General features: G+C 42.1%; 2 protein-coding genes across 12 annotated transcripts in view; one reads left to right on the forward strand and one right to left on the reverse strand.

Moving 5' to 3' along the window:
* LOC138759440 (polycomb protein Suz12-like) overlaps nucleotides 1–8,790 on the reverse strand; it is a 97,823-nt gene extending 89,033 nt beyond the window's left edge. Inside the window, exon 1 of the mRNA XM_069929867.1 lies at nucleotides 8,699–8,790. The gene's annotated coding sequence lies outside the window, so the exon portion shown is untranslated. The remainder of the gene's footprint in view (nucleotides 1–8,698) is intronic.
* Nucleotides 1–25,703, forward strand: part of exoc7 (exocyst complex component 7) — a 58,329-nt gene that overhangs the window by 5,110 nt on the left and 27,516 nt on the right. For 6 of the 11 annotated variants that reach the window (XM_069929854.1, XM_069929855.1, XM_069929858.1 and 3 more), the window contains exons 1-7: nucleotides 8,123–8,259; nucleotides 10,908–10,973; nucleotides 12,025–12,209; nucleotides 18,653–18,758; nucleotides 21,463–21,685; nucleotides 23,675–23,842; nucleotides 24,081–24,092. In XM_069929854.1, coding sequence (XP_069785955.1) covers nucleotides 8,200–8,259; nucleotides 10,908–10,973; nucleotides 12,025–12,209; nucleotides 18,653–18,758; nucleotides 21,463–21,685; nucleotides 23,675–23,842; nucleotides 24,081–24,092 — 820 coding nt within the window. In that variant the 5' untranslated portion in view covers nucleotides 8,123–8,199. The other 5 variants (XM_069929863.1, XM_069929864.1, XM_069929862.1 and 2 more) reach the window with 4 other exon arrangements.

Below are 25,703 nucleotides of genomic sequence, written 5' to 3' on the forward strand. Positions count from 1 at the left end.
GACTTTGCACTGGCTGCCACTTTGAACCAGGCCGGCCGGCCGGTAGCCTTCTTCTCCAGAACCCTCCAGGGTTCTGAGAGCCGACACTCCTCTGTTGAGAAGGAGGCCCAGGCCATAGTCGAAGCAGGATGTGGTTGGAGACACTAGCTCACTGGCAGGCACTTTACGCTGCTGACTGACCAACGTGTGGTCTCCTTCATGTTGAGCAATACCCAGCGAGGTAAGATCAAGAATGACAAAATCACCAGGTGGAGAATCGAGCTCTCCACCTTTAATTATGACATACTGTATCGGCCAGGTAAACTCAATGACCCACCAGATGCGCTCTCCAGGGGTACTTGCACCAACATACAACTGGACAGGCAGCAGAAACTCCATGAGGAGCTCTGTCATCCAGGGGTCACTAGGTTCGCTCACTTTGTCAAAGCTTGCAACCTGCTCTGTACTGTCAAGATTCGCGCCATGACCCGAGCCTGCCCAGTGTGCACTGAGTGCAAGCCCCACTTATTCCGTCCGGAGAAAACCCACATCATCAGCGTAGACTTCAAAGGGCCCCTACCGTCGACCAACCATAATACCTACATCCTTACGGCCATCGACGAGTACTCCTGCTTCCCGTTCACTGTGCCCTGCTCGGACATGACTGCTTCCTCAGTTATAGAGGCCCTGCACAGCATCTTCGCCATCTTCAGGTACCCCAGTTACATCCACAGTGACAGGGGATCCTCGTTTATGAGTGCAGAGCTGCGGCAGTACCTTCTAGAGTGTGGTATTGCTTCAAGCAGGACCACCAGCTATAACCCAAGCGGTAATGGGCAAGTCCAAAGAAAGGATGCCACCGTTTGGAAAGTGGTTACGCTTGCCCTCCGGTCCAAAGGTCTCCCCACCTCTCGCTGGCAGGATGTGCTCACTAGTGCCCTACACTCCATCCGCTCCCTGCTATGCACCGCATGAAAGGATGTTCTCTTTCCCGAGGAAATCCTTTCCTCGGGAGATCCTTTCCCGAGTTGGGTACGACCATACCAGCATGGCTCATGGCTCCCGGTCCAGTCCTTTTATGACGCCACATCTGGTACTCTAAGAACAACCCTTTGGTTGACCGAGTGACTCTGCTCCATGCGAACCCACATTATGCCTACGTTGAGTACCCAGACCTCCGATGCCATTCATTTGAAGCAGAAAGCAGTGTGTTCAAGGAGGGTTCTGACCAAAAACGCTGACAATTCAAATTCCTGGGTGTCACCATCTCCTAAGATCTGTCCTGGAACCTCCACGTTGATGCAATCACAAAGAAGGCCTGCCAGTATCTATACTTTGTGAGGTGTCTGAGGCAGTTCGTTATGTCACCGAAGACTCTCATAAACTTCTACAGGTGTCCTGTGGAAAGCATTCTGGCTGGTTGCATCACTGCCTGATGTGAAGGAGCCAATTCTCAGGACAAGAATAAACTCCAGAGGGTTGTTATCTCGGCCTGCGACATCACAGGCACCAGACTTCACTTCTTCAAGGACATCTACATGAGGCAGTCTTAAAAAAGTAGCCTCTATCCTCAAAGACCCCCACCACCCAGGCCATGCCCTCTTCATTTTGCTACCATCAGGGAAAAGGTACAGGAAACTAAAGATGAGCACTTAGTGGCACAAGGACAGCTTCTTCCCTGAATAATCCATGAACCAAAGACACTGCCTTACTTTTTGTGCACTATTATTTTTTTTATTTTTATAGTAATATCGTAAGAGGCATATCAAAAATCAAGAGGCATCTTAGTAAAATTTTTGAGATACACGACAACCAGTGCACCAGTGGCATCATGAAGAGAGCCTCTGCTTCCTCAGGAGTTTGCGGAGGAGCTAGTGGAGTTGTTCAAGTGAACTGGTGCGGACTTGAAGGCCCAACATGGCCTGTTTCCGTGCTGTAAATGGTTATATGGTTATAATATGTATTTTTGCACTAAGATGCTGCTGCAAAACCCCAAATTTAATGATATGTTCATGACAATAAATTCTGATTCTGGCAGTTCTTTTTCTCTAACTAGGCTGCTCAACATGCTGTTTATAACTCTAACAAATTATTTTTAACTCTGGATTCCAGAATCTGCAACTCTGGTGTGTCTTCATCTGTGTGGAGTATGCAGTTTCTTCCTGTCTCTTTGTGGGTGGTGCTCCGGTTTTCTGCCACATTCTTGCAGTTGGTTGATTACCTTAATGGCTTGGGTGAGACTAATGCTAGAATCTGGGAGTGTGAAGAGAACAAAGTGGATTAGTGTTGATGGATGCATGTTGGACAGGTTGTTCTTGGTGGGCCAATAGGCCTGTTTCCTGACTGTGTTTACTGCAGCAGTGGGAATACTGCTCAGTTCAACTGGGAAATTAAACTGAGGAGTCTATCTTCTTTTCATGGTAAAAGATCCAATTTTTATATCTGATGTAATATTTACCATCAGCCACACCAGCAAAGAAAATCTGATCATTTTGCATTGTTTTCTTTTTCTACATAATTTGGTTTCTGCATTTCCCCAGAACAGGCTCTTGAACCTTCATATTATCTTAACCAGAACACTACTCCAGGACCAAAGACCTGCCTGTACTATTATAACCTCACATGGCGACTGTGAATATTTATCCTTTCATGTTTATTATTTTTTTTCCTACTTCTGTTGTAATTTGCATTTATGCTTAATATTTGTTAGTGTACAAGAAAGAAAAAGGTTAACAATAACTAATACATTCGTGTATCACTGTTAATATTGGGTACTTGAAAAGAATGCATTGAGCACAAATTGACCAAGAATTACTGGATATTAATTAATTTCAGAATTAATCATCAATTAAAAAGATAAAAAATGTTGTGAGGATGGGAAATATTATAGGACTAATATTGAATCATTTTAATTTTAGAATTGTTTTAATAACAATCTTATATACCATAAATTAGAAAGAAAAATAGGATTGTGGTACCTGTAGAGTGAAACCAGAGTTAATGTTTCAGGTTGAAATAAACCCTATAGTGACTGAAATAATGGCAAAACTAACTCTAACTTTGAATATTTATTGTCAGGGAATTCAGCCTGTCACCTGCATCCCTTAACAAGTTCTACAGATGCACTTGTAGCATCATGACAGGTTGCATGGTACAGGAACTGCTCCGCCCATGGGTGAGCACACCAACTGTCCACATTTCTAGCGCATTTTTCTCGACCATATGCCCGGGGACATCCGGCCGCTGCTGGTCCAGGAGAGCTTCACCGACCCAAGGAAGGTCGCCCAGAGGCCCAAGAGCTATGGCTCGCACGATTCCTGGAGGGCTCAGCAGTCCAGCAGGTCACGAGGCATGGGGACGACCACGCCAAGCCCACTCCTAGCGCTGCGGTAGAGCATATGGCCCCCGCAGGGGCTCCCAAGAGCATATCCAAGGCCACAGCATCCGCTCCAGACCTCTGCTTCTACTACCAGCACTGAGGAGCCAAGGCTTGGAAGTGCCATCAGCCCTGCTCATTCCAGGGAAATGACAAAGCCGGCCGTTGTTAATGGCTGCGGCGGCTGGCCAAGGACACTGGCAGGACTCAGTCAGCGGCCGGCAGTTCCTCATTGATAGCATCATCCCGGCCACGGCCGTCGAGTCCAGGAACCGACCTCATGGATCTCCCCTCCATCCGGCCAATGCAACAGAATCTGGACGTATGGAGACAACAGTCCACTTCCAGATCGGCCAACAAAATTCACCTTCTCATTCCTCCCGACTGCCATCCTGGGTGCAGACTTTCTCCTCACACACGGGCTTCTGGTGGACATTCAAGGTAGGCGCCTGGTGGACACCTGTACCTTCCAGGCCGTTCGCCTCGATGCAACTGCAGATAGCCACGATCAGCACACCCAGAGAAGAGTTCCAGAGAATCCTGGATGAGTTCCCAATGCTCCTCAGGCCACAGTTCTCTGCTGCCTCGCCACGCCACGGGGTGTTCCACCACATCCCCACCCAGGGCCTACCGGTTCACGCCAAGGCACACCCGCCTGACAAGGTCCAGGTGGCGAAGGAGGAGTTTTTGCACCTGTTGGAACTGAGGATCATTCGGCGGTCTGACAGCCCGTGGGCTTCGACGCTCCACCTTGTCCTGAAAGCCTCCGGCAGCTGGCGTCCCTGTAGAGACTATCGACGGCTCAATGAGGCAACAGTTCCTGACTGTTATCCCATGCCTCACATCCAAGACTTTACAGCCAACCTGCACATTGCGAGGGTTTTCTCCGAGGTTGACCTGGTGCATGGATATCACCAGAACCCGGTGCACCCCAAGGACACAACCAAGACGGCCATCATCACCCCCTTTGGCTTGTTTGAATTCCTGCACATGCCGTTCAGGCTCAAGAACGCCGCTCAGACCTTCCAGTGCCTCATGGACTCTGTGGGCAGGGACTTGGATTTTGTCTTTATTTATTTTGATGACATCCTCGTAGCCAGCAAGGACCGGGTGCAACACAAGGCCCACCTACGCGCCCTTTTCTCCCGGCTGGCCGACTTCGGCCTTACAATCAACCCGGCCAAGTGCCAGTTCAGGAAAGAGTCAATGCAGTTCCTGTGCCATACCATCAAGGCTGAAGGAGCCATGCCCACTGCTACGAAGTTCGCCGCTGTCAGGGAGTTCCCATGCCCAGACAGCCTCAAAGGGCTGCTCGACTTCGACCAGCTTGCCCAGGACCAGAAGTCTGATGAGGAGACGAGGGCCTTCAAGACCGCCATCATGGGCCTGCGGTTCTGAGACCTCCTGACTTCGAGCAGTGAAGGCACCATCCTGTGCGATATCTCCATGGGCACCCCATGACCAATGGTTCCCCAGCAGTGGCACAGGCAGGTCTTCCATCACATCTGTCCGTCAGGTTCACGGTCCGGATGGTGGCAGAACAGTTCATATGGCATGGGCTGCGGAAGGAGATTATCCTACAATTCAATTTAAGAATACATCCTGCTTTTCCTCCATTGATTGTAATTCAAAAGATAAATTTTTATGTATCAAGATTGCTACGCCTTTAGCCCTAGAATTAAATGAAGAAGAATATACATGCCCAACCCAGTCCCTCTTTAATTTCATACTTTCCTTCACATTCAAATGTGTTTCTTATAAAAAAGCAATATTAATTTTCATTTTCTTAATATACGCCAAGACTCGCTTATGCTTAATCGGACTGTTTAATCCTCGAACATTAAAAGTAGCAAACCTCAACTTCGACATATCTACTATTATTACTAAATACCAATAATATCAACATATATAGGCCCTCCAATAGGAAAAATAATCACAAATTAAAAGCTAACTAAAATAAAATAAAAAAAAAGAATAAAGAAGAAAAAAAACTACCAAAAGGTAGTAATCCCTAAACAAAAATTGCATGTGGGTCACCCACCAGTGGCTGATGACTAGTAAAGAACTTAGAGCAAATCTCTCCCTCCCCAGCCAAACAATGAATAACATCAAAATATCATAATAACAAAAAAATAAAGAAAAAGAAAATTCTTCTTTTCATCTAAGAGATTCCAATCTCGAAGATCCCATTTCAGAAGAAGTTGGACTCTTTCCATTCTCGTTTTTGCCATTTCTTCCGTTTCTTCCGTTTCCAGAACAACCAGATTTTTCTTTAGGAAACAATGGTGGACTATGTCTTTGTCCTCTTATATCTGGCAATGAATCAGCAAAAATGATCGCTTCACGATCATTCTCAAAAAACCGAAATTGATAGTCTCCATAAAACACCTTCAACACTGCCGGGTAGCGAGAAGTAGACTTATAACCTTTACGCCACAAAGCTTCTTTAACTGGATTAAATCGACGTTGACGTTGAATGACCTCTTGACTCAAATCAGGATAGAAAAAAAACTCAGCTATTCTGAATCAATAATGGAGTTTGTCGTTGTCTCACATTTTGCACTGCTAGTCAAAGTATTGCTTCTCCGTCCAAATAATTCAAACATCGAATTGTTACCGATCTCGGTGGTTGACCAGCTGAGGGTTTTCTTCTTAGAGCTCTATGGGCTCTTTCCAGTACCAATCCTCCAGAAAAAAATTCTTGCCCTAATACTTGTGGGATCTAGTCTTTAAAGAAATGAAGAGGATCTTGTCCTTCTATACCTTCTGGCAAACCAACGATTTTCACATCATTCCTTCTGCTTTGATTCTCCAAGTCGTCTATTTTCCTCTCTAACTCCTTCTCGCGTTCTCCCAATTCTATGACTGATTTTTCACCCTTCAACACTTTTTCTGTGTTAGAAGCCACTTGTTGTTTACAGTCCAAAAAAGGAGTCTGAAATTTTAAAAATTCTTCATAAGATGCATCCACACGTGCTTTAACTATATTCAATTCTGAACTTATCATTTGAACCATCTCATTCATTAGAGGTTGAATCACTGCATTTAATTGCATACACTGTAAGTCAGAAAAGCTCAGCCCTGCTCTCTCGGACGTAGTGGCAGAACCAGGTAACTGCAGCTCCTGCTGCAACTCAACAGAAGGCATTTTAAAAGTTTTACTGCGGGTCTGGACTCCCAGTGACGGCACCCCGACTTCCTTAGGGAGTCGCCACTGGTCTCCCCTGCGGAAGGAGATTCTGGGCCAGAACATGCACCCATTGCTAGACATCCAAGGTGCACAGGCACACCAGGCCACTCGCACAGGAGTTCGAGCACATCTGGGAACAGTTCAGCCACATTCACGTGGACATCATAGGGCCCTTACCCATTTCCCGGGATAACCGTTACCTGTTTATGATGGTGGACTGCACCACTCGCTGGCCCGAGGCGATCCCAATGCCAGACGCCTCCACTGACTCCTGCTCCTGAGCACTGTTGCATGGTTGGGTTGGCTGGTTCGGCGTCCCGGGTCACCTCACCAGTGATTGGGGCACCCAGTTCACATCTGCGCTCTGGGCACAGCTCGCCAACTGGTTGGGGATCCAGCTACACCGCACCACAGCCTACCACCCGCAGGCCAATGGACTGGTCGAACGTCTCCACTGCCACCTTAAGTCGGCACTCATGGTCCTCCTCACCGGTCCCGACTATTCGGACGAACTGCCTTGGGTGCTCCTGGGCATCCGCTCCACTCCCAAGGAAGATCTGCAGGCGTCATCTGCTGAGCTGGTCTACGGTGCGCCACTGGCACTACCTGGTGAGTTCGTCAACGCTCCTCACAATCCCCAGCACGAACTACTTCCTCACCTCAGGGCACGCTTGGACTTGTTCGAACCCCCACTGCCGCTCAGGCTTGGCACCCGCCCGTCTCACGTTCCTGGTGAACTGCTTTCCGTGGAGTACATTTTCATTTGGCAGGGTCCGACCGCGGCACCTCTGCAGCGACCATACGAGGGGCTATACAGGGTTGTACAGTGTTCCGGCTCTACGTTCATGCTGGACATTGGCAGTAGGCGGGAGCTGTTTATCATGGACAGACTGAAACCAGTGCACCTCGATCCCACCGAGCCCATGGTCATAGCCCAGCCCAAGAAGCAAGGCCGCCTGGCGAAAAATGACATTGACGCCGGTTCTGTGGTGGCTCACTGGCAGGCGAACCAGCCCCGCTTTTCAGCCACGCGGCGGGGCAGCCGGCCAAAATGGCGTCGTCGGGGGTTTTCCATTCCTCCCACCACGGGGCTTAGAAGCCCGCGCCTGGGGACCATGTGACGCCGGGTGACATCAGCGCCCTCCAACGCGGTTCTCAGCCAGGTCCGGGCTGGGAGTAGAAGGGCAGCCCAGCAGTCTGCAATAAACCAGTCTGCTCACTGAGCTCAACCCGTCTGGTTGTGTCTGTTCTTTCAGGAGCTGTGTAGCTGCCGCTACAACATGACAATAAAGGAATCTTGGAAATGAACTTATTTATTACAGTAGATATCTTTTTTTCTGTCTCATGGCAATATTGTGAAAATTAATTTATTGTATTGTAGTTTGTGTACCTTATTTACCTGCATGACTGCAGAAAGTAAGAATTTTGGTGCATCTTCACATTGTATTCATACAAAATAATTCTAACTACAGAGAGAAAGATCAGTGGGATGTTGTGGGTGGGGGGGAAGAGAGAGAGAGAGAGGCATCGTTGCCATGGAAACAGGCCGGGCTCTTGTTATTGGTGACCTCCCAGAGAGGTCGACCGGAAGTGAACAACTGTGAGGCTCCGGCGAGCAGAGTAGCCGAGTGAGAGAGGCGAAGGGACGGGCACGATGATACCAACCGAAGATGCATCTGCCCGGAAAAGGGACATCGAGGAGAAGCTGCGGCAGGTAGGACGGCGGAGGCCTCGAGGACCGGCCGAGCTGGGCGTTGAAGGGACGCGCCGAGAGGCTGTCGGGAGGAAAGGGGCCGGAGATCGGGGAAAGTCGTTGCGATGGAAGGCCAGTCAGAGGAGTGTGGTCTGTTGATAAGAATGACGGACTTGTTTTAATGTAACAAGTGTTGTTCCTCCAATTAACGGGTGGCATTGCTTTCACCACTTGATTTTCCGTCTGGGCATATTCGCCGGCACTCCCTGTTCTCCCCCCCCCCCCCTTGTCTTTTATCCCCTCAGCTCTCCTCCCCTTTCTCCATTCACAGAGCCATCCCTCCTGCTTACTGCTGTGCCCTCCTTCCCTTATCCACCTATTACCTCCTGCCTGCGGGACCCTGCTCCTTTCCCCCCCCCCCCCCATTTTGTTTGGGCTTCTGACATTTTTTGTTCAATACCTTGATGAAGGGCTCAAGCCCGAAGAGTTGGTTATGTATCTTTCTTTGCTGTTTTAAGCATGCTGCACGACCTGCTGAGTTTCTCCAGCATTACGTTTTTACTTGCTGTTACGTAGACCCCTTTCATAACCAGAGGGTGCCGTTGGCCTGTTGCTGCCTGAGGTCAGGGAGTGGGTGACAAGGAATGTGCCTCGGGATCAATACAATTCAGATTCCAATTTGAATGGGGTCTACCTGTCAGGTCAAATCTGTCAGTCATGTGACTCAATGGGGCAGGTGGCATCCAGGAAGGGAAATGGCCAATCATCATCTTAAATGTCTCACCTGATTGGTGATTCCTTCCAGTTTTTCACTGTTCAAGAATCAAGCATCTTCAGTTCTTGAGTTTCTCTTGGTCAACTCTTTTCCCTTGCTTGATTTTTGTTTTTGTTTTTGCCACTCCTTTCATTTTCTATTTTGTGAATTGCTGCCTCTTTCCCTGACGGAATGAACAAGTTTCTTCTGATCTTTGTGGCAAATTTTTTTTGTAAATAAGGAAATCTGTGACTATGGACAAAAAAGGGAATTTTATGATGATGCTTTGCTACAAATGAATAGGTGAACAATGAAAATCTGGATGGATATATCTTTGTTGGTAAAGGGCCCTCTCCTTGCCCAGAATGTTGACTGATGACCTCTGGATGCTGTCTGTCATGTTGACACTCCACCCACCCTCAATCTTTTCATTGTTTACTCAAGATTGCTGCATCTGCTGCTCTTGTGAAAAGTGGCAATCTTCTCTGAAGATGGGATTCCTTGGTTTCTGGTGTGCTCTTGTAACTTATTGCTAGGGTGTTTCCAGAACATGTGCTGTGTTTGAGCAGCTGATGTTGGGTGAAACTGATTCTTGGGAACTTGGCTTGTCACACTTTGTACTCTAAAAGTTTGCTATTTATTGTAAACAATGCCACAATTTAATTGAAACACAATTTTCAAACTGATTTATAATTTGTGGCTTTCTAAAATTATTGGCCAGTGATGTCCTCGAGCCTTGGATACGAAGAGATTTTAAGCTCAGTTTCCAGTCTGTATTGGGCTGGTTGACTTCACCCGTTGACATTCAAAGATTCACCTCTTGTTTCTGTCCTATTGTTAGTGAGTCTTGTTGAAAAACAGGGTTGTATTTGTTTTCCTACAATTGGAGGCTCAGGTATGGGTACTAGTGCCTGAGGGGAGGTACTCCACTACATCATGAATCATGTTGACAATGTTGAGACTAACAACAAGGGCAGCATGGTTAGTGCAATGCTGTTACAGCGCCGGCGACCAGTGTTTGAATCCGGCACTCTCTGTACAGAGTTGTAGGGTAATTGGGCAGCATGGGCCAGAAGGGCCTGTATGTCTAAAATTTAAAAAAATACCTGTACTTGGAGATTAGGGAACTTGATGTCATAAGCTTAACTGGCACAGTTATTCCATCCATTGAATCAAAAACCTGTCAAATTCCTTACACTTAAGATCAGTAACAATGTACACCGTAACCCAGACTGAATTATCAACATGGTCTACAAATCAGATCCAAGGCTTTTCCCATCAGTGTTGTTTGGCGTAATATTAGTTTCATTTGCTGAGTTGCCAGGCAGTGGAAAAGGAACAGGTGGGGCTGCTGAGGGGCTACGTTTCACAAGATAAATGTTTGATTGTTTATCCTTGTTGCCCTATGTTCTGATTTTTCTCAATTTGAGCCTCAGGCCGTTAATCTGTGGTGCTAAAGGTCCCATTGTTTGTGACACTTTCTTTATCTCCACCATTTATTGCAGGACGATTTTAGCAGGTAATATTCATGAAAACTGTTTACCTGTCTCATACATAATTTTTCTGAAATCAGGTAAATAGCTGGAATCTTTTCACAGTGGCAGGGGCATCAGAAACGAGAGGGCATAGATTTAGGTGAGAAGAAAGAAATTTAAAGATGATATGATGGGACTTGGTGCTGGAGGAGGTGATGGAATCAGATGTAATTTGGGTAAGGTATAAAGGATGCAGACCTCTTCTGGGCCAAAGGATCAACATGGAAATAGTGGGCTGAAGGGCCTGTTTCTGTGACTTACAATTCCATAACCTTTATAAACAACCACTAACCTCTACTGCTGAACACTGGTGGAATTGCAGTTAGTAATGAATGCAATATATCATTCTTTAAATACACATTTCTACTTTTGTTTAACAGGAACAAGAAACTTTGTCATTTATAAAAGAAAGCTTGGAAAAAAGTGACCAACTTACAAAAAATATGGTGAGTTCATTTGAATACAGTGAAAATTTTGACCAAGAGCTTTGAAAGGATCTTTGAGCAATGGGGAAGAAGGGTTTGAAAACTACAGTATACCCTTATTTTGTTATGGAAGGATGCATATTACTACTGTGGGGCTTTTCTATTTGAAGTGAAGGAGGATGACCGGTGACTTAATAGAGGTCCTCAAGATTATGAGAGGCATAGATAGGGTGGACAGCCAGCACCTTTTTCCCAGGTCAAGAATAGCAAATAGATATCCCAGGGGATATTGTACAAGGTGAGGAAGAGATTGGGGGAGACCTTTGGTGTGTTTTTTTTTCACAGAAAGAGTAGTGGGTGGCTTGAATGCGTTGCCAGGGTTGAAGGTGGAGGTTGGTACCATAGGGTCATTTAAGACTCTTAGAAAGGCACAAGGAGGTAAGAAAAATAGAGGGTATGGGTGTGAGGTAGGGAAGGTTTAGTTTGTTGAGTAGTTTGTATAGGTCAGCACAACATTGTGGGCTGAAGGGCCTGTGCTGTAATGTTTTCTGTATGCTGCTGATTTCATCCTTGAATTAGCTGAGTACAAAATAGTCATAGATCTTGACTGAAACAAGGAAGATCATGAGGGGTGTTGACAGATAATGTGGAGCAAGTATTACCCCTCTCTCTCCCCCACCCCTGCCCTGCACTCATAAGGTATCTTGAACTTGGAATACTTAAAAAAAATATATTGATAGCCAATTTAAGACAGATGAGGTGATCTTTTTCCCTCTGAGGATAATTAGAACTTTCTGCCTTAAATGACAGGAAGCAGAGACCAGAGAGTCTGTTCTCAACAATAGACCTTCTGACTTGGAGGTTGGTGTAACCCATTGAACAATGACATCTCCTTATCTGTCTGTAAACTCTCCTATGTCTCATTGACCTCTCATTAAGATCAAAGAAAGATTTTCCACTTTTGCACATTGATGAAACGCAGCTGCTGTGCAGTATGAACATCCTGCTAGGGGTTGGGAGAATATCTGATTGGCACAATGTCAATATCCGATCACTGCATCCATTTTCCTAGGTTTCTATCCTTTCATCATTTGAAAGCCGACTGATGCAACTGGAGAATTCAATCATTCCGGTTCACAAGCAGACGGAAAATCTGCAGAGGCTACAGGATAATGTGGACAAAACACTGGCTTGCTTGGACCATGTCATCAGCTATTATCATGTAGCCAAGGATACAGAAAAGATTATCAAAGAAGGGTGAGTGATCCTTGAAAGAAAATGTTTGTGCTGGTAGACTCAACCATTTCTAATTTAGCATCTTTAATTTAACAAAATATACCATATATGCTGGCGTGTAGGATTATCTGAAACTTTAAAATGTCACCTCAAAAATCTGAACCTTAACAGCGAAGTCTTTCTTTTTAAAATATTTTTAAAAAATATCTTTATTGAGTTTAATTAAAAAAAACATACACACATATTAATCCAATACATGGGGTGAAGTATAAGAAGACATAATTTGTACTTCTCAAATAATACCTTAAACATACATAGTTTAAATTGTGTGTACCTTTCTCAATCAAACCCATTTTATCAAAATATTTCTAAAGAAAACAAAGAAGATAAAAAAGGACCCCCCCTCCCCCCATTAATCAAACCCCTCCCTCTAAACAAGGTTAACTTGTATAATATACATAGGAAATGAAAGATGACATTCGGAAACCAGGCAGCCTAATTTTTAAAAAAATATTTTTTTTATTTTCCACGCTATGAACCATATCAACCAAAATATCTACAAACGTTTCTCATTAAATTTACACAGTGGTCTTTTCTCCATTTTTTCCCCCTTTCCCTCCCTCCGCTCTACCCACCCCCCTCCAAAACCCATAAATATTCAACATATACAATACAATAAAACCATAAAACAATATCTTCACACAAAGGAAAATAAACTGAAAAATGCATCATCTATTTATTACACACTGAATCTAGTAGTTTTGTCTTATCATTTTCATTCTCATTTTAGGGGATGGAGGTCGTAGGCAAGCTCTCTCTAATATGTTCCATGTATGGTTCTCAAATTTGTTCAAACATTGTGACTTTATTTTTTAAATTGTATGTTATTTTTTCCAATGGAATACATTTATTCATTTCCATGTACCATTGCTGTATTCTCATGCTCTCTTCCATTTTCCAAGTTGACATTATACATTTTTTTGCTATCGCTAAGGCTATCATAATTAATTTTTTTTGCACTTTATCCAATCTGAGGCCTAATTCTTTACTACTTATGTTACTTAAAAGAAATATCTCTGGTTTTTTTGGTATGTTATTTTTTGTAATTTTATTTAGTACCTGATTTAATTTTTCCCAAAACGTATTCACTTTCGTATATACCCAAGTTGCATGTAATGTTGTTCCCATTTCCTTCTTACAGCGAAAACATCTATCCGATAATATTAAATCCCAGTTTTTTAATTTTTGAGGAGTAATATATACCCTGTGTAACCAATTATACTGTATCATGCGTAACCTTGTGTTTATTGTATTCTTCATAGTTCCCGAACATTTTTCCCATACTTCATTTTATCTTTATGTTTAGATCCTTTTCCCACTTTTGCTTAGGTTTATAATTTATTTCATTTTCCTTATCTTGCAGCTTAATGTACATGTTGGTTATAAATCTTTTAATTATCATTGTGTAGTTACATATTCAATAAACTCCCTAAATTCTATACGTTCTTGGTGGGATGTCCTCCAGTTCTATTGCTAATAATAGGGGTGAATGATCTGATAGTAGTCTAGTTTTATACTCAGTTTTCCTAACTCTCCCTTGAATATGGGCTGACAACAAAAACGTATCAATCATTGAGTAAGTTTTGTGCCTACTTGAATAATATGAAAATTCCTTCTCTCTTGGGTGTTGCCTCCTCCATATATCCATAAATTTCATTTCCTGCATTGATTTAACCATAAATTTGGCTACTAGTCTTTTGTCCAGTTTTATCCAGCATTTGGTCCAAATTAAGGTTAAAATCCCCTCCTATCAATATATTTCCTTGTGTGTCTTCAATCTTTAAAAAAATATCCTGCATAAACTTTTGATCCTCCCCGTTAGGTGCATATATATTGAGCAAATTCCAAAATTCTGAGTATGCCGGATCTATTATTTCCTCCTCTATTTTGATTGGTACATTTTTGTTAACTAGTATGGCTACACCTCTAGCTTTTGAATTATAGGATGCTGCCGTTACATGTCCTACCCAGTCTCTCTTTAGTTTGTTATGTTCCGCCTCAGTTAGATGCGTTTCCTGCACAAATGCTATATCTATTTTTTCCTTCTTCAATAAATTTAGTTGCCTCTTCCTTTTAATTTGGTTATGTATTCCATTAATGTTTATAGTCATATAGTTCAACATGGCCATCTTATATCTTGCTTACATCTCTTTGCCACCTCCATCCTCCTTTTCCCCATTTTCATCTCTTAGTTTTCTCTTATTACACTTTATATATGACAATACATTTAAGACATAAAGTACCCCCGCATTTCCCACATCCACTAATACCTTAACCCCAAAAATTTTCCCCCTCTCTTAGTTGCCCTATATCTCTTGCCAGGCAACCACAACTCCCCTTTTCATTTGGATTGCAATCTTGTTCGCAGTGTCAACTGATTTTGTAGTGACAGTTATTCCCCCTCTACCCTGCCCTCTCCAGAAAATACTTTTTTTTAACACGTATAATAAAGCTCTCTCTTCTTTTTTTCCCCCTTCCTTCCTTCTCTTTTCCCTTATCCTAATTCTTTAAATTATACTAATACTCCATGAATGGGCCCCACGTCTTGTAAAAATTCACCTTTACATCTTTTACATTATATCGGATTTTTTTAATAAACTCAGGAAGGACAAAACCTCCTGTAACCCATTGAGTATGAGAAGGTGGATGCTGTCTTTCCATTTCATCAAAATTGCCCATCATCTCATGAATGTGATAAAAGCTAAACTTTGCCTCTGAGATGAAGTCAATCATATTTCCTCTTGAGAGAAACAAAAGAGAGCAATTAAGGGGCATGGTTCTAATTTGACCTTTAAAAAAAAGACTGATAAAGTCTGAAAATAATTTTTCCAAAAATCTTCTAAACTAGGCAACCTCAAAACAAATGTATCAATGAAGCCTCGAAAATTTTACACTTATCACATAATGGATCAATGTCAGAATAAAAGTGAGATAATTTATCTTTTGAAATATGTACTCTCTGCACCACTTTGAATTGTAACAAACAATGTCCCGCACAAAAGGAGGACTCATTAATCAAATTTGGAACAATACCTCAGTCCTCATCTTTAAATTTCAAATCCAAGTCATGCTTCCAATCACTCGATCTTAACTAGGAAAGATATTCTTGTTATCAAATTATTGTAATTAATTGATATTGAGCCTATATGAGAAAACTGAAGTTAAAAAGTGAATCAAGACTATTTGTTTCAGAAATCTGTGGAAAATCAGGGAGCTTGGATTGAACAAAATGTCTGACTTGTAAATATCTGAAAGAATGACTAGTGGGTAATTTAAATTTTGTCCTCAATTGTTCAAAAGAAGCAAAATTATCTTGAATCAAAAGATCTTTAAAATTTTTGATCCCCAGTCTACACTCCCTAAAATCTGCATTTGACAAAGGTTTTTAAAAAAAATCAGCTATAATAGGACTGACAAGAGATGATTGATTCCAAAAAAAATTTCTGAATTGTGCTCCTATTCTCAACCTATGCCTTATTATCAGATTGGTTATTAATTTAGAAAAAGAAAAAGGTAAAAAGGACCCTAGGACTGACAACATTGATGTATAATATTTTCATATGCATATATGATACATCTACGGAATGCACAAATGTCAAGTTATATTAGCTCAGCCAATAATAAAGGCCATAGGAAGTGCTTTCATAATATATCAAACATAGACACATCTAATAATTTTAACATGGATAGTCGTGTCTCTCAATCCCATGATCCGCTCACCATCATTTCATGGCTAGAGAAAAGTATAATTTGTCCCTGGAGTTAAATAACAAAGTACTAAAGTTTAGAATTTCTATTTTGTCTACAGGTCGCAAAACAGACTCCAGAATGGTCCCCACGTTTGAAACCTTATATTTGAGTTACTAATTGAATGACGGATCTTTTCTAGGTTTAAACAGGACATAATGTCCCTTGACCACTGAACATGGGTAGACGGGGCAGCATCCTTCCATCTAAATAATGTCGCATGCCTGGCTAAGAGAGAGAGAGAGAGAGAGAGGCAAAAGACAGAACTCGACGCTTGATTGAAGTTAAAAGAATCTCATCCTCTCCAGTTGTGACGAAAAGAACAACCAAATGATTTGGCTCTAGATTTAAATTAAGGATAAAGTTTGAAACACTTCTCTCCAATATCTTTCAAGACTAGGGCACGTCCAAAATGTATGGATGAGAGAAGCCTCTCCCCTATTAGATTTATCACAGCAAGGGTCTACATCTGAATAAATGCGAGATAATTTAACTTTAGACATATGAGTCCTATGTACATCTTTAAATATTAACAAACAATGAGGTGTATGTAAAGATGTGGTATTAACCAACTTAAAAATTAAAGCCCCAACCATATCTGATATTGAAAAGTTTAAATCCTGTTCTTAGGCATTTTTAATTTTAACTGGGGGAGCATGTCTTAACCCTACCAATTTATCATAAATAATGGATATTAGACCTTTACGACAATCTTTTCTAGGTTTAAACAGGACATAATGTCCCTTGACCACTGAACATGGGTAGACGGGGCAGCATCCTTCCACCTAAATAATGTCGCATGCCTGGCTAAGAGAGAGAGAGGCAAAAGACAGAACTCAACACTTGAGTGAAGTTAAAAGCTAAATAAAAATAAAAATCAACAATGTTTGCATCAGGTGCCCTAGGAAAATTATGTATCTGAGCTTGAAGAAAATGTCTGATTTGCAAATATCTGAAAAAAAAAGATTATTTGAAAGCTGTTCAATTCAATCTGTACCAATCATGAAAAGCAAAATCATATAAAGGTTGAAAGCGATGAATGGAAACAGTAGAGTCTTAACATCGCTGCTATCTTTCCCCCTATCCTGCTGGCTCCAACTCCAGTGTCCTGGTCAGCTCCGAGGCACATTCTACTGCCTTCCTCACACTGACAAACCAACTCACCTCCACACAAGTGTCCTAGTTAGCCTCTCGGTGCACCTTCCACCCAGCTAACCTCCTCGCAAACAGCAGCAATGAAAATAATACATGTGCATTGACGAGCATTGCTGTGCATTTCCAACAAAGTCTCAGCACTCCTCTACAGGGTCCATCTGCCCAGTCTAAATGCCCTCAGCTTTGTATAGGCTTTAAATGGACTGTTACAGGAGCCAACAGGGGTTTATTTTAAAATATGCTGATAAAATTAAAACTTTAACAGGACAATTTAGTATTAAAATATAGTGACAGCATTGCTTCACTGGTTGGGGGGGGTTGGTTGTCTCCTATTCAAAAAGGTATAGCTCAAAACCTTCATTTTAGGTGGAAAATCTGGGAGTCATCCTATACACTGGCATATACAATACATAGCCACATAACAGGTACATATTTAATTTTGAACTAAAGGAGAAAATGTTGGGACAGGCAATCTAAAAAGATCAGTCAACAAAGTAAACCTTGGAAAGTATCTCAAAAGAGAAAGGCAAGGATATTTGAGGAAAGTTCAAAATGCAGGTCTTTGACAGATATAAATCCAGCCTTGAGTTTTGTAGAAGCTATTTGTTTTCTGCTTGCCTTTAACGACATTTTTGAAGCCTTTGGGACCTTTGTCAAATGTCAACAGGAGCACTCACAGTTGACTTTAATTATTCTCATTGATTTCATTTTCATTCTCTCTCCCTGTTGAAATGCAGAATCCACCTTTTGTGTGTGAAATTGGGGAAGAGGCAAGGACCTTGGAAATGATTAACACTTTGTTCTACTCCGTTGAATTTCAGCTTCTGATTTGCCTAATGTATGCAACTATGCACTTTAGATAGCTGTTTAATTTATTACAACCATTAATTTAAAAATATTTATTAATCATCTAAGCCTTAAGTTTTGAAGTACTTTTTCAGACGAGAGATTGAATGGTTTAATGCAAGATCAAAATTCAGTTTCCCCTTAAGTGCTTAGCATATTTAATTAATGTTCATGCTGTGGATTAAAGCAGTAAGTGTGCAGTAGCTGATGTCAAACTTGCCATCTCTTGCCATGGTGTATATGATTTAATCCATCCAGCTTTGCTTAATCTTATTTATGAGTTTTAATCTATAACATGGCAATTGACAGCAAAATATTTGAATTCTGTTTTAATCTAACTCAAAATTATTCTATGCTTTACATGAATGACAGGCTTGTAAAGGTAGGGTGCTGGGCAGAATGAGGGATAACTGAAAGCAGTAAGAAAATACTCCATTTATGATTTTTCTCTTTCCTGATGTACTGCCATGTAAATTTCTGTTCTGCTTTTACTGAGGGATTTTGCCCTGTATTAAATCACAAGGAAGGGCTTTTGTTAATAACTTATCTTTAAAATGTTGATGGGACAGTATGAACTTTTACTGGAAGTTGTAAAGCAGTAAATAGCTTTATTTTTCAAAATACTCATTTATGGAATTCCTGTCCTCACTGATCAGACCCGCTGGAAGGCTAGAAGAGTACCTGAACTGTATGGCAAAGATTCAGAAAGCTGTGGAATATTTCCAAGACAACAATCCAGACAGCCCTGAGTTGAATCGGGTGGTAAGTGGATGAAACAATTGGCTGGTAAATGTGATTTGGGTTTATAGCTTGTGGTCATAGAAAAGCCCCTTTGGTTCAAATACAGATAGACCCCGACTTGCGATGTTCTGACAGAATATTTCAAAGTTAACGATGATCAGAATTCATTTTGAATAAAGTTAAGTTGGGGTTGACCTGTATCAACGTGGTTGCTTTTCCTTCTCTGAAGGAAATGCTTCTGTTCAATCAGCGCACATAGATCGGTTCCCTTTGCCACCACCTCCCCTAAATGTTATAATTTCCGTGCTCCTTATAATGACGTCAAGGAAACGTACTTTGACGAACCCAATGCTTTTTTTTTTTAAAAAAAGGTGATTTGGAATGTATGCTCAGATTGTTGTTGCTGGGGATGGGGAGAGAGAGGGATGGCAATCTGCACATGCATTCCAAATCACAACGTAGGTTGTGAGATGACATTGCTGTCTCTAGTTACCCAGCACCACCTTGGCCTCCCACCAGCAGCCGGGGCATTGATAATTTCTACTTGTGATGTGAGTCCAGGAACCCAACCCCATCGTGTCGGAATCTACCTGTAGTCCTATTTTCCTGGACTTGGTTAATATATCCTTCTAAGCCCTTCCTCTCCATATATCTGTCCAAATGACTTTCAAATATTACATTCCACCTGCTTCTATAGCTTTCTCTGGCTGGTCTTTCCAGACATAGATTAGCCTCCAAATAAAAAAGTTGCCGCTCATAATGACTGAAGTTGGCTATTCAGCCCCTTAAGTCAACAATGACAAAAAAATTTGAGGGGGGGGGTGGAGAGGAAGTGCTTGAACTAACTCATACCACGTAATAAAATATACTGGTATATCATTAAAGTTTATTTATAATCCCATTGTACAACTACAACCTGCATTTCATTGCACACTGCAAACACGCATACAGGCAAATGATGCATAGGCACAGTATGAATATACAATTATTAAAATAAATATATATTGTTAAATATACTATTGAATTATGGAGGATTTGTATGAGCAGCTTCACTGCCTATGGGAAGAAGCTGTGATGCTCCTGTATCTCTTTCCCAACAAGAGTAGCTGGAAGATGGTGTATGCTGGGAAGTAGGGGTCCATACTGATTTTTGCGAGCCCTCTTTTGACAACGATCCTCTTAAATCCCATCCCATTGGTGGGGCAGGGGTAGAGACCCCAGTGATTCTCTCTCTGTTGCTCTTTTGGTCCCTTGGATTGACCTCTGATGTGATTCTCTACAGCAGCTGTATCACACTGTGATGCAGCTGGCCAGGAAGCTCTCGATAGACCTCCTGTAGAACGTTGAGTGGATGGCGGCCGGTAGTCTTGCCCACCTCAGTCTTCTCAGGAAGTGCAGTTGCTATTGCGTCTTCCTGACAAGTGAGAGAGATGCTTTGTGTCCAAAATAGATCACTCCTTAGGTGAACTCCGAAGAACTTGGTGCTCTCTACTCTCTCCACTACCAAGCTATTAATGTGTAGTTGATGGTGGTCATCCCTGGTCAACCTGAAGTCCACAATCATCGCCTTTGTCTTGCCCACATTGAGACTTGTGATGTTATTCTCACACCATTTCCAGAGATTTTTCATCTCTTCTCTGTAGTGTGACTCATCGGTGATACTGATGAGGCCGACTGTAGTCATGTCACTTGCAAACTTGATGACTGGTGCTGGATCTGGCATTACAGTTGTGGGTCAGTAGCATGCACAAAAATGGGCTGAGTACACAGTCCCAAGGTGCACCACTGCTCAGCGTGTATTCTTTCCGATAGGAAGTCCAGAATAGAGAGAGGTGATGAGTCCCATTGAGGACAGCTTCTCCACAACCCTGTGGGGTATGATCGTATTAAACACTGAGCTGAAGTCAATCAATAGCACCTTGCTTTTAAGGTGGGATGGGGCAGAGTGAAGGGACCAGGCTATTGCATCATCAGTGGACCATTTCTGTCTGTGGGCAAATTGAAATGGGTCCAGTGTCTTTGGGTGGTGTGCTTTATGCATTCCATCACCAGATGCTTAAAGCCTGTTATTTAGGCCCTTTATTGTTGCTTTCTTTGGTGCTGGGATGATGGTGGCTGTCTTGACACCCGTGAAGACGATGGACTGCTGCAGTGACATGTTAAAGATGGCCGTAAGGACCTCTATCAGTTGGCCTGCTGGGTTCCTCCAGCAATTCTTGGTTTGTTCAATGTCCCATCATCTGCATCTTTTGTTTCTTTATCAATTAATGCACATGGAATTTGAGATGTGTCTGTTTCTGGATGAATCAGTCCTCAAATAATGGCAGTCTGCATTTGTGTGTCATTTCTCAGTTTCCCAAAGATCTCAAAGGCGGTCAATGGATTCCAGTCTGACTGAGATTACTTGGATAAATGGATTAAAAAGCAAAGTGGGTTAAAAGGTCTAGATTCAATACTTCTGTTTGGCGTGTTCTGGTTGACAAGAAAGCTGTTGTTCTCACTGTGAATCATCCCTCTCTATGATAGACAGGTTTGAATGACTAATCAGGCTTGACAGTGATGCTTTGTGCATTCAAAGGTATCAGACATGAACCGTGCATTAGGTTTTAGCTAAGGTTAGTTGCAGAAGTCGTATATATAGCAAACCCCTTCAATTATTGTTGTCCTGCAGCAAAAGTTTAGTTCTGTTCTTCAAAGAATGATGATTCTGTTTTGTGTTTTACAGAAATTTCTCTTTGAAAAAGGCAAGGAATCTTTGGAATCAGAGTTCAGAAATCTCCTAACTCGCAACAGCAAGCCAGTGCCACCTGTTGTCATCCTGGACTTGATCACAGGAGATGATGACATTGAGACCACAGATGAAGTGCCACTAGAGCATCTTCCTGAAAATATACTGCATGACTTGATTCGTATTTCGGTGTGGCTGGTAGATTATGGGAGAAACCTAGGTACGTCCAGTGGTGCAATGGTTTAAAATACTCTCCCTACTTTCCTGCTTTGGTTCCTCTTCTAACTTGATGTTTTCAGCCATTCAAGGGGTGTGAAATTCTTCTAATTATAAATTGAATTCGGAAACCTGAAGAAATGATTGGGAGGCCTGAGTTCATGTTCTAAAAATTTTAATTTGATTAATTAATTAGGTGTTGAATAAAAATCTAGTTTCCCTTCTATCATCAAAGATCCGCACCTCCCTTTTCTCACTGCTACCATCAGGAAGGAGATACAGGAGTCTGAGGACAAGCACCCAATGGTACTGAAACAGCTTCTTCCCCTCTGCTGTCAGATTTTTGAATGGACAATGAACCTTTGGACACTACCTCACTTTTTCTTTTCTTTTTGGACTAGTTTAAAAAAAACTTGATGGAATTGAAATTTTGCACCTTGTTCTGCACAATACTGCTGCCACAAAACAAAAAAAAAATGAATGACATAAGTTCGTGTCAATAAATTGTGTCAATAAATGGCCATTTCCAAACGTTAAAAGTAAATCACAAAATTCTGTCGACACTGTGGTTGAAGTAAAAACAAAATGCTGGAGAAGCTCAACAGGTCAAACAATGTCTTTTATGTAGCAAAGGGAAAAATACAGAACTGACGTTTCAGGCTTGAGCCCTTCATCAAGGTATCAGAGAATGCCAGCAGATGTCCGAACAAAATGGGTTGGGGGGGGTCGGCAAAGTCAGGAGGTGATAGGTGGAGAAAGGAGGGAGGGGACAGCAGTTGTTCAATTAGTCAGCCGTTTGGGAACCTTGCCACTGCTTCCTCTTGCTTTCTCTTTCCTTTTTTTTCCAATTTTCATTCCAACTACCTCAAAAATAATCGATTGTTTGGTTGATATTGAGCTTCCTTTCATATAACTTTTTCAAACCATTGGGAAGATGCCAGAACTGAGACTGTGAAATGAGAGAATAGTCGGAAGGTAATTAGATACCGTTTGCAGGGAAAGGAGTGTGAGGTGTCTCCTTTACAAAAGTCAGCCAGTGATGAAATAAAGTGGAAATCTAATGTTCTGATTTTAAACAATGTGTTGAGCATTTGTATTTATAATGGATTCCTGTGAGGGAAGGTCATAAGTTACCATACTTACAATAAAACCCCTGTATCTGGCACTTATGCGGATTGGAAGATGCCCGATAAGTGTATTTTCCAGTTGCTTGAAGTTGCGTGTTGCGTGATTGGCGAACTAACGGCTGTATTTTTTTTTTAACCTATTTCCACAATTTTTTGCCTGTTGCTTGAGGCTACCGGTTACTTGAATTCTGGATAACAGGGGTTTTACTATTTGATTTTTTTTTCACAAACCAGTCCTGGTGTTGCATTTGCAGTTGCCCTGCCTCTTGTCCACTTTAATGATGAACCTGAGCTCCCAGTTCTGAACCTCCAATGCGATTAGGAAGTTGTCAGTGCTTGAGGGCCTTCAGGACTGCTTCTTGCTATCATCCACCTCATGACTCCTGGTCCTGATACTGGGTTCTCACAAGCCTATCTCCTGCAGCTTTCTGTGAGTCCTTCAAGCTCTGAAGCCCTCGCTGGTCCCCGGCTGTGATCACTTTCCTCTGTAAGACTGCTCTTTCTCAGCAGGGGGATGTTCTCCCATTGTGGCTCTCTGCTGATCTGCTAATCTCCCAGACCTCACAACCCTCCGGATCTGCTGCCAGGCATGGGTGTTTCCTTCTTGGGCACAGATCTCCAAGGGTTAGGCAATGTTTTGAACACAAAATACCTGCTCCTTCTACAGGCCATTTAAATCCTGCATGAAGCCATCAACATAACAACTGGGCCATAGAACCTCCCAGGTACACAGCATTGTTGCCGTAACAGCAGCAACAACGGCGTTAACTTTTTTTTTAAGATACTGATTTAAGAAAAGAAAGTATGAATATACCTGTGATTTAAATTATCTGCATTTACCTTGACTTGTACAATCTCCCTTACAGATTTTATGAATGTGTACTATCAAATTCGTTCCAACCAGCTGGATCGCTCAATCAAAGGTCTGAAAGAGCATTTCCGTAAGAACAGCTCGTCCTCTGGTATACTGTATTCCCCTGCCATGCAGAACAAAAGGAAAGATACCCCCAGTAAAAAGGCCATCAAGAGACCAGGTGTGTATCTCTCTCCATCATCTATCATCTTTCTACTTTGGACAAGTCCACTATGGGATGTTAATCCAGGGGAACACAACATTTTTTTTAGGCTGTTCTTTCCTCTGGTCCAAAATATCAATTACCAAAATGTTCTGCTTTTTTTGTGTGGGGGAGTGTGTTTCTTCAATAAGAGAGTCCTTTATTCATCACTAACTGCTTTTTTTTCTTGATTTCCCTTTATGTTGATGAATTGCAGTCTACATCCCAGGTAAACCACGCTTATCTGTGCCCTTTAAGCCTTGCCCGTCTTTGCGCACTCGAGTGCTGTGTCCATGGCTAGTGGTACACGTTCAACTCTATTGCAGGGAGAAAGTATCCAGTTTGCAATTTGTCTCATTTAAAAGCTTCTAGCAAATGCAAAGTGATGCTGCGTAATCTGTGGTGTTTGTGCTGACTGACTAACCTTGGGTGATTTAGTGCCATTAAAACTCAAAATATGTCTGAAAACTTTGGAGAAATTTTGGACATTTAAAAATGACTATGGTTCTATTTTTCCAGAGATAGGTCGGTGACATTGCAACAGGAAGTTTGGCTCTTTTGCTTGCTTCACAGATCCAAGAAAAATTCACAGCCGATTCTCATTTTTCACGTGTGATTTTTTTCATTCAAGACTGTCAGACAATTGGATAGGGAATTGGCTATTGTGTTGCTTAATCCAGGTCAATCATTGATGCAGTTGCCATAGGGAATTTCACACTTTAACTAATTTATGACTGCTTGTAAGTCCAATTTTCCTCCTATTTGGACATATTACTGTTAATATCTGATGTTGCTGATGAAGATGGTGGAGGCTTCATGCTAGCAGAAAAGACTAATCCCATCCTCTAAAGAGGATAATGGATGATGAGAGCAGTTAATGCATTAAACAGCATTAAATACCTCACTATTTGACATTGACATTTTGTGTCATGGGTTGGGTGCAGGGAGTGCCAGGATTACCCACTGTGCAGGTGGTAGAAGCTAGGAGATGATGAACTCTGACTTTAAACAGAGAGAGTTTTTAAAACCGATGTTAAGTTCTCTATCCAAAGCCTTAATTGGCAAATACCAAGAGTAATTGTTCTAAATTTACAACACCATAGAAGCCAATTCTGGCCATTTAAACCCGTGGCACCCAGTTAAAGTTTTGGAAGGTGGGAGGAAACGAGAGCACCCAGGGAAACCCCACGCAGGCACCGGGAGAACATATCGACAACTTTCAGTCAGTACTGGATTCGAACCCAGGTAGCTGGCGCCGAAACAGTGTCACGCTAGGCACTTCGCTAAAGGTGCTGTCCCATCTTGGTACCTCCCAACTCCGTTCTTTATATTTGTGCAAGTGATGGTTGAAATTGATTCTGTATTAAATTTCGAGGGCACAATTTAGTGTGGTTGATTAAAAGATAACTTGTAAATTCTAGTTTGGAAATTGTGGTGCTGGATTTCAACGAACTGGAAGTTGTACACAAGGTTGTCGTCATTTCTCCAGAGTTTTCTACACTATAATTGAGCAAAGTCTTGATGAGGAGAAGTGGAGAGTTGAACAAGTAATTTGAAATTTTTTTTAGTTGTGGTCAAAGGTTTAGGAGCTGTAAAAAGTAGACATTTTTAAATAGAATGTAACATTGTTTTAAAATTGTTAAAAACTTATCTAATTTTGTATGATTTTATTCTGTTATAGTTTTTGATGTCTGTATTAAGTAGCTTTTTGTTCTGCTTTAACATCTATTTTGGTGTGAGAATTTACTAGCAAATACTCTGGTCGTAGAGTGGTGTTGGTGGCAGGGATCTGGTGTTTCTCACTGATTTGCCTAGGTCTTGTCTTTTCTGCATCACTGTG

The sequence above is a fragment of the Narcine bancroftii genome, chromosome 3, assembly GCF_036971445.1.
Source record: "Narcine bancroftii isolate sNarBan1 chromosome 3, sNarBan1.hap1, whole genome shotgun sequence".
Classification (NCBI taxonomy): Eukaryota; Metazoa; Chordata; class Chondrichthyes; order Torpediniformes; family Narcinidae; genus Narcine; species Narcine bancroftii.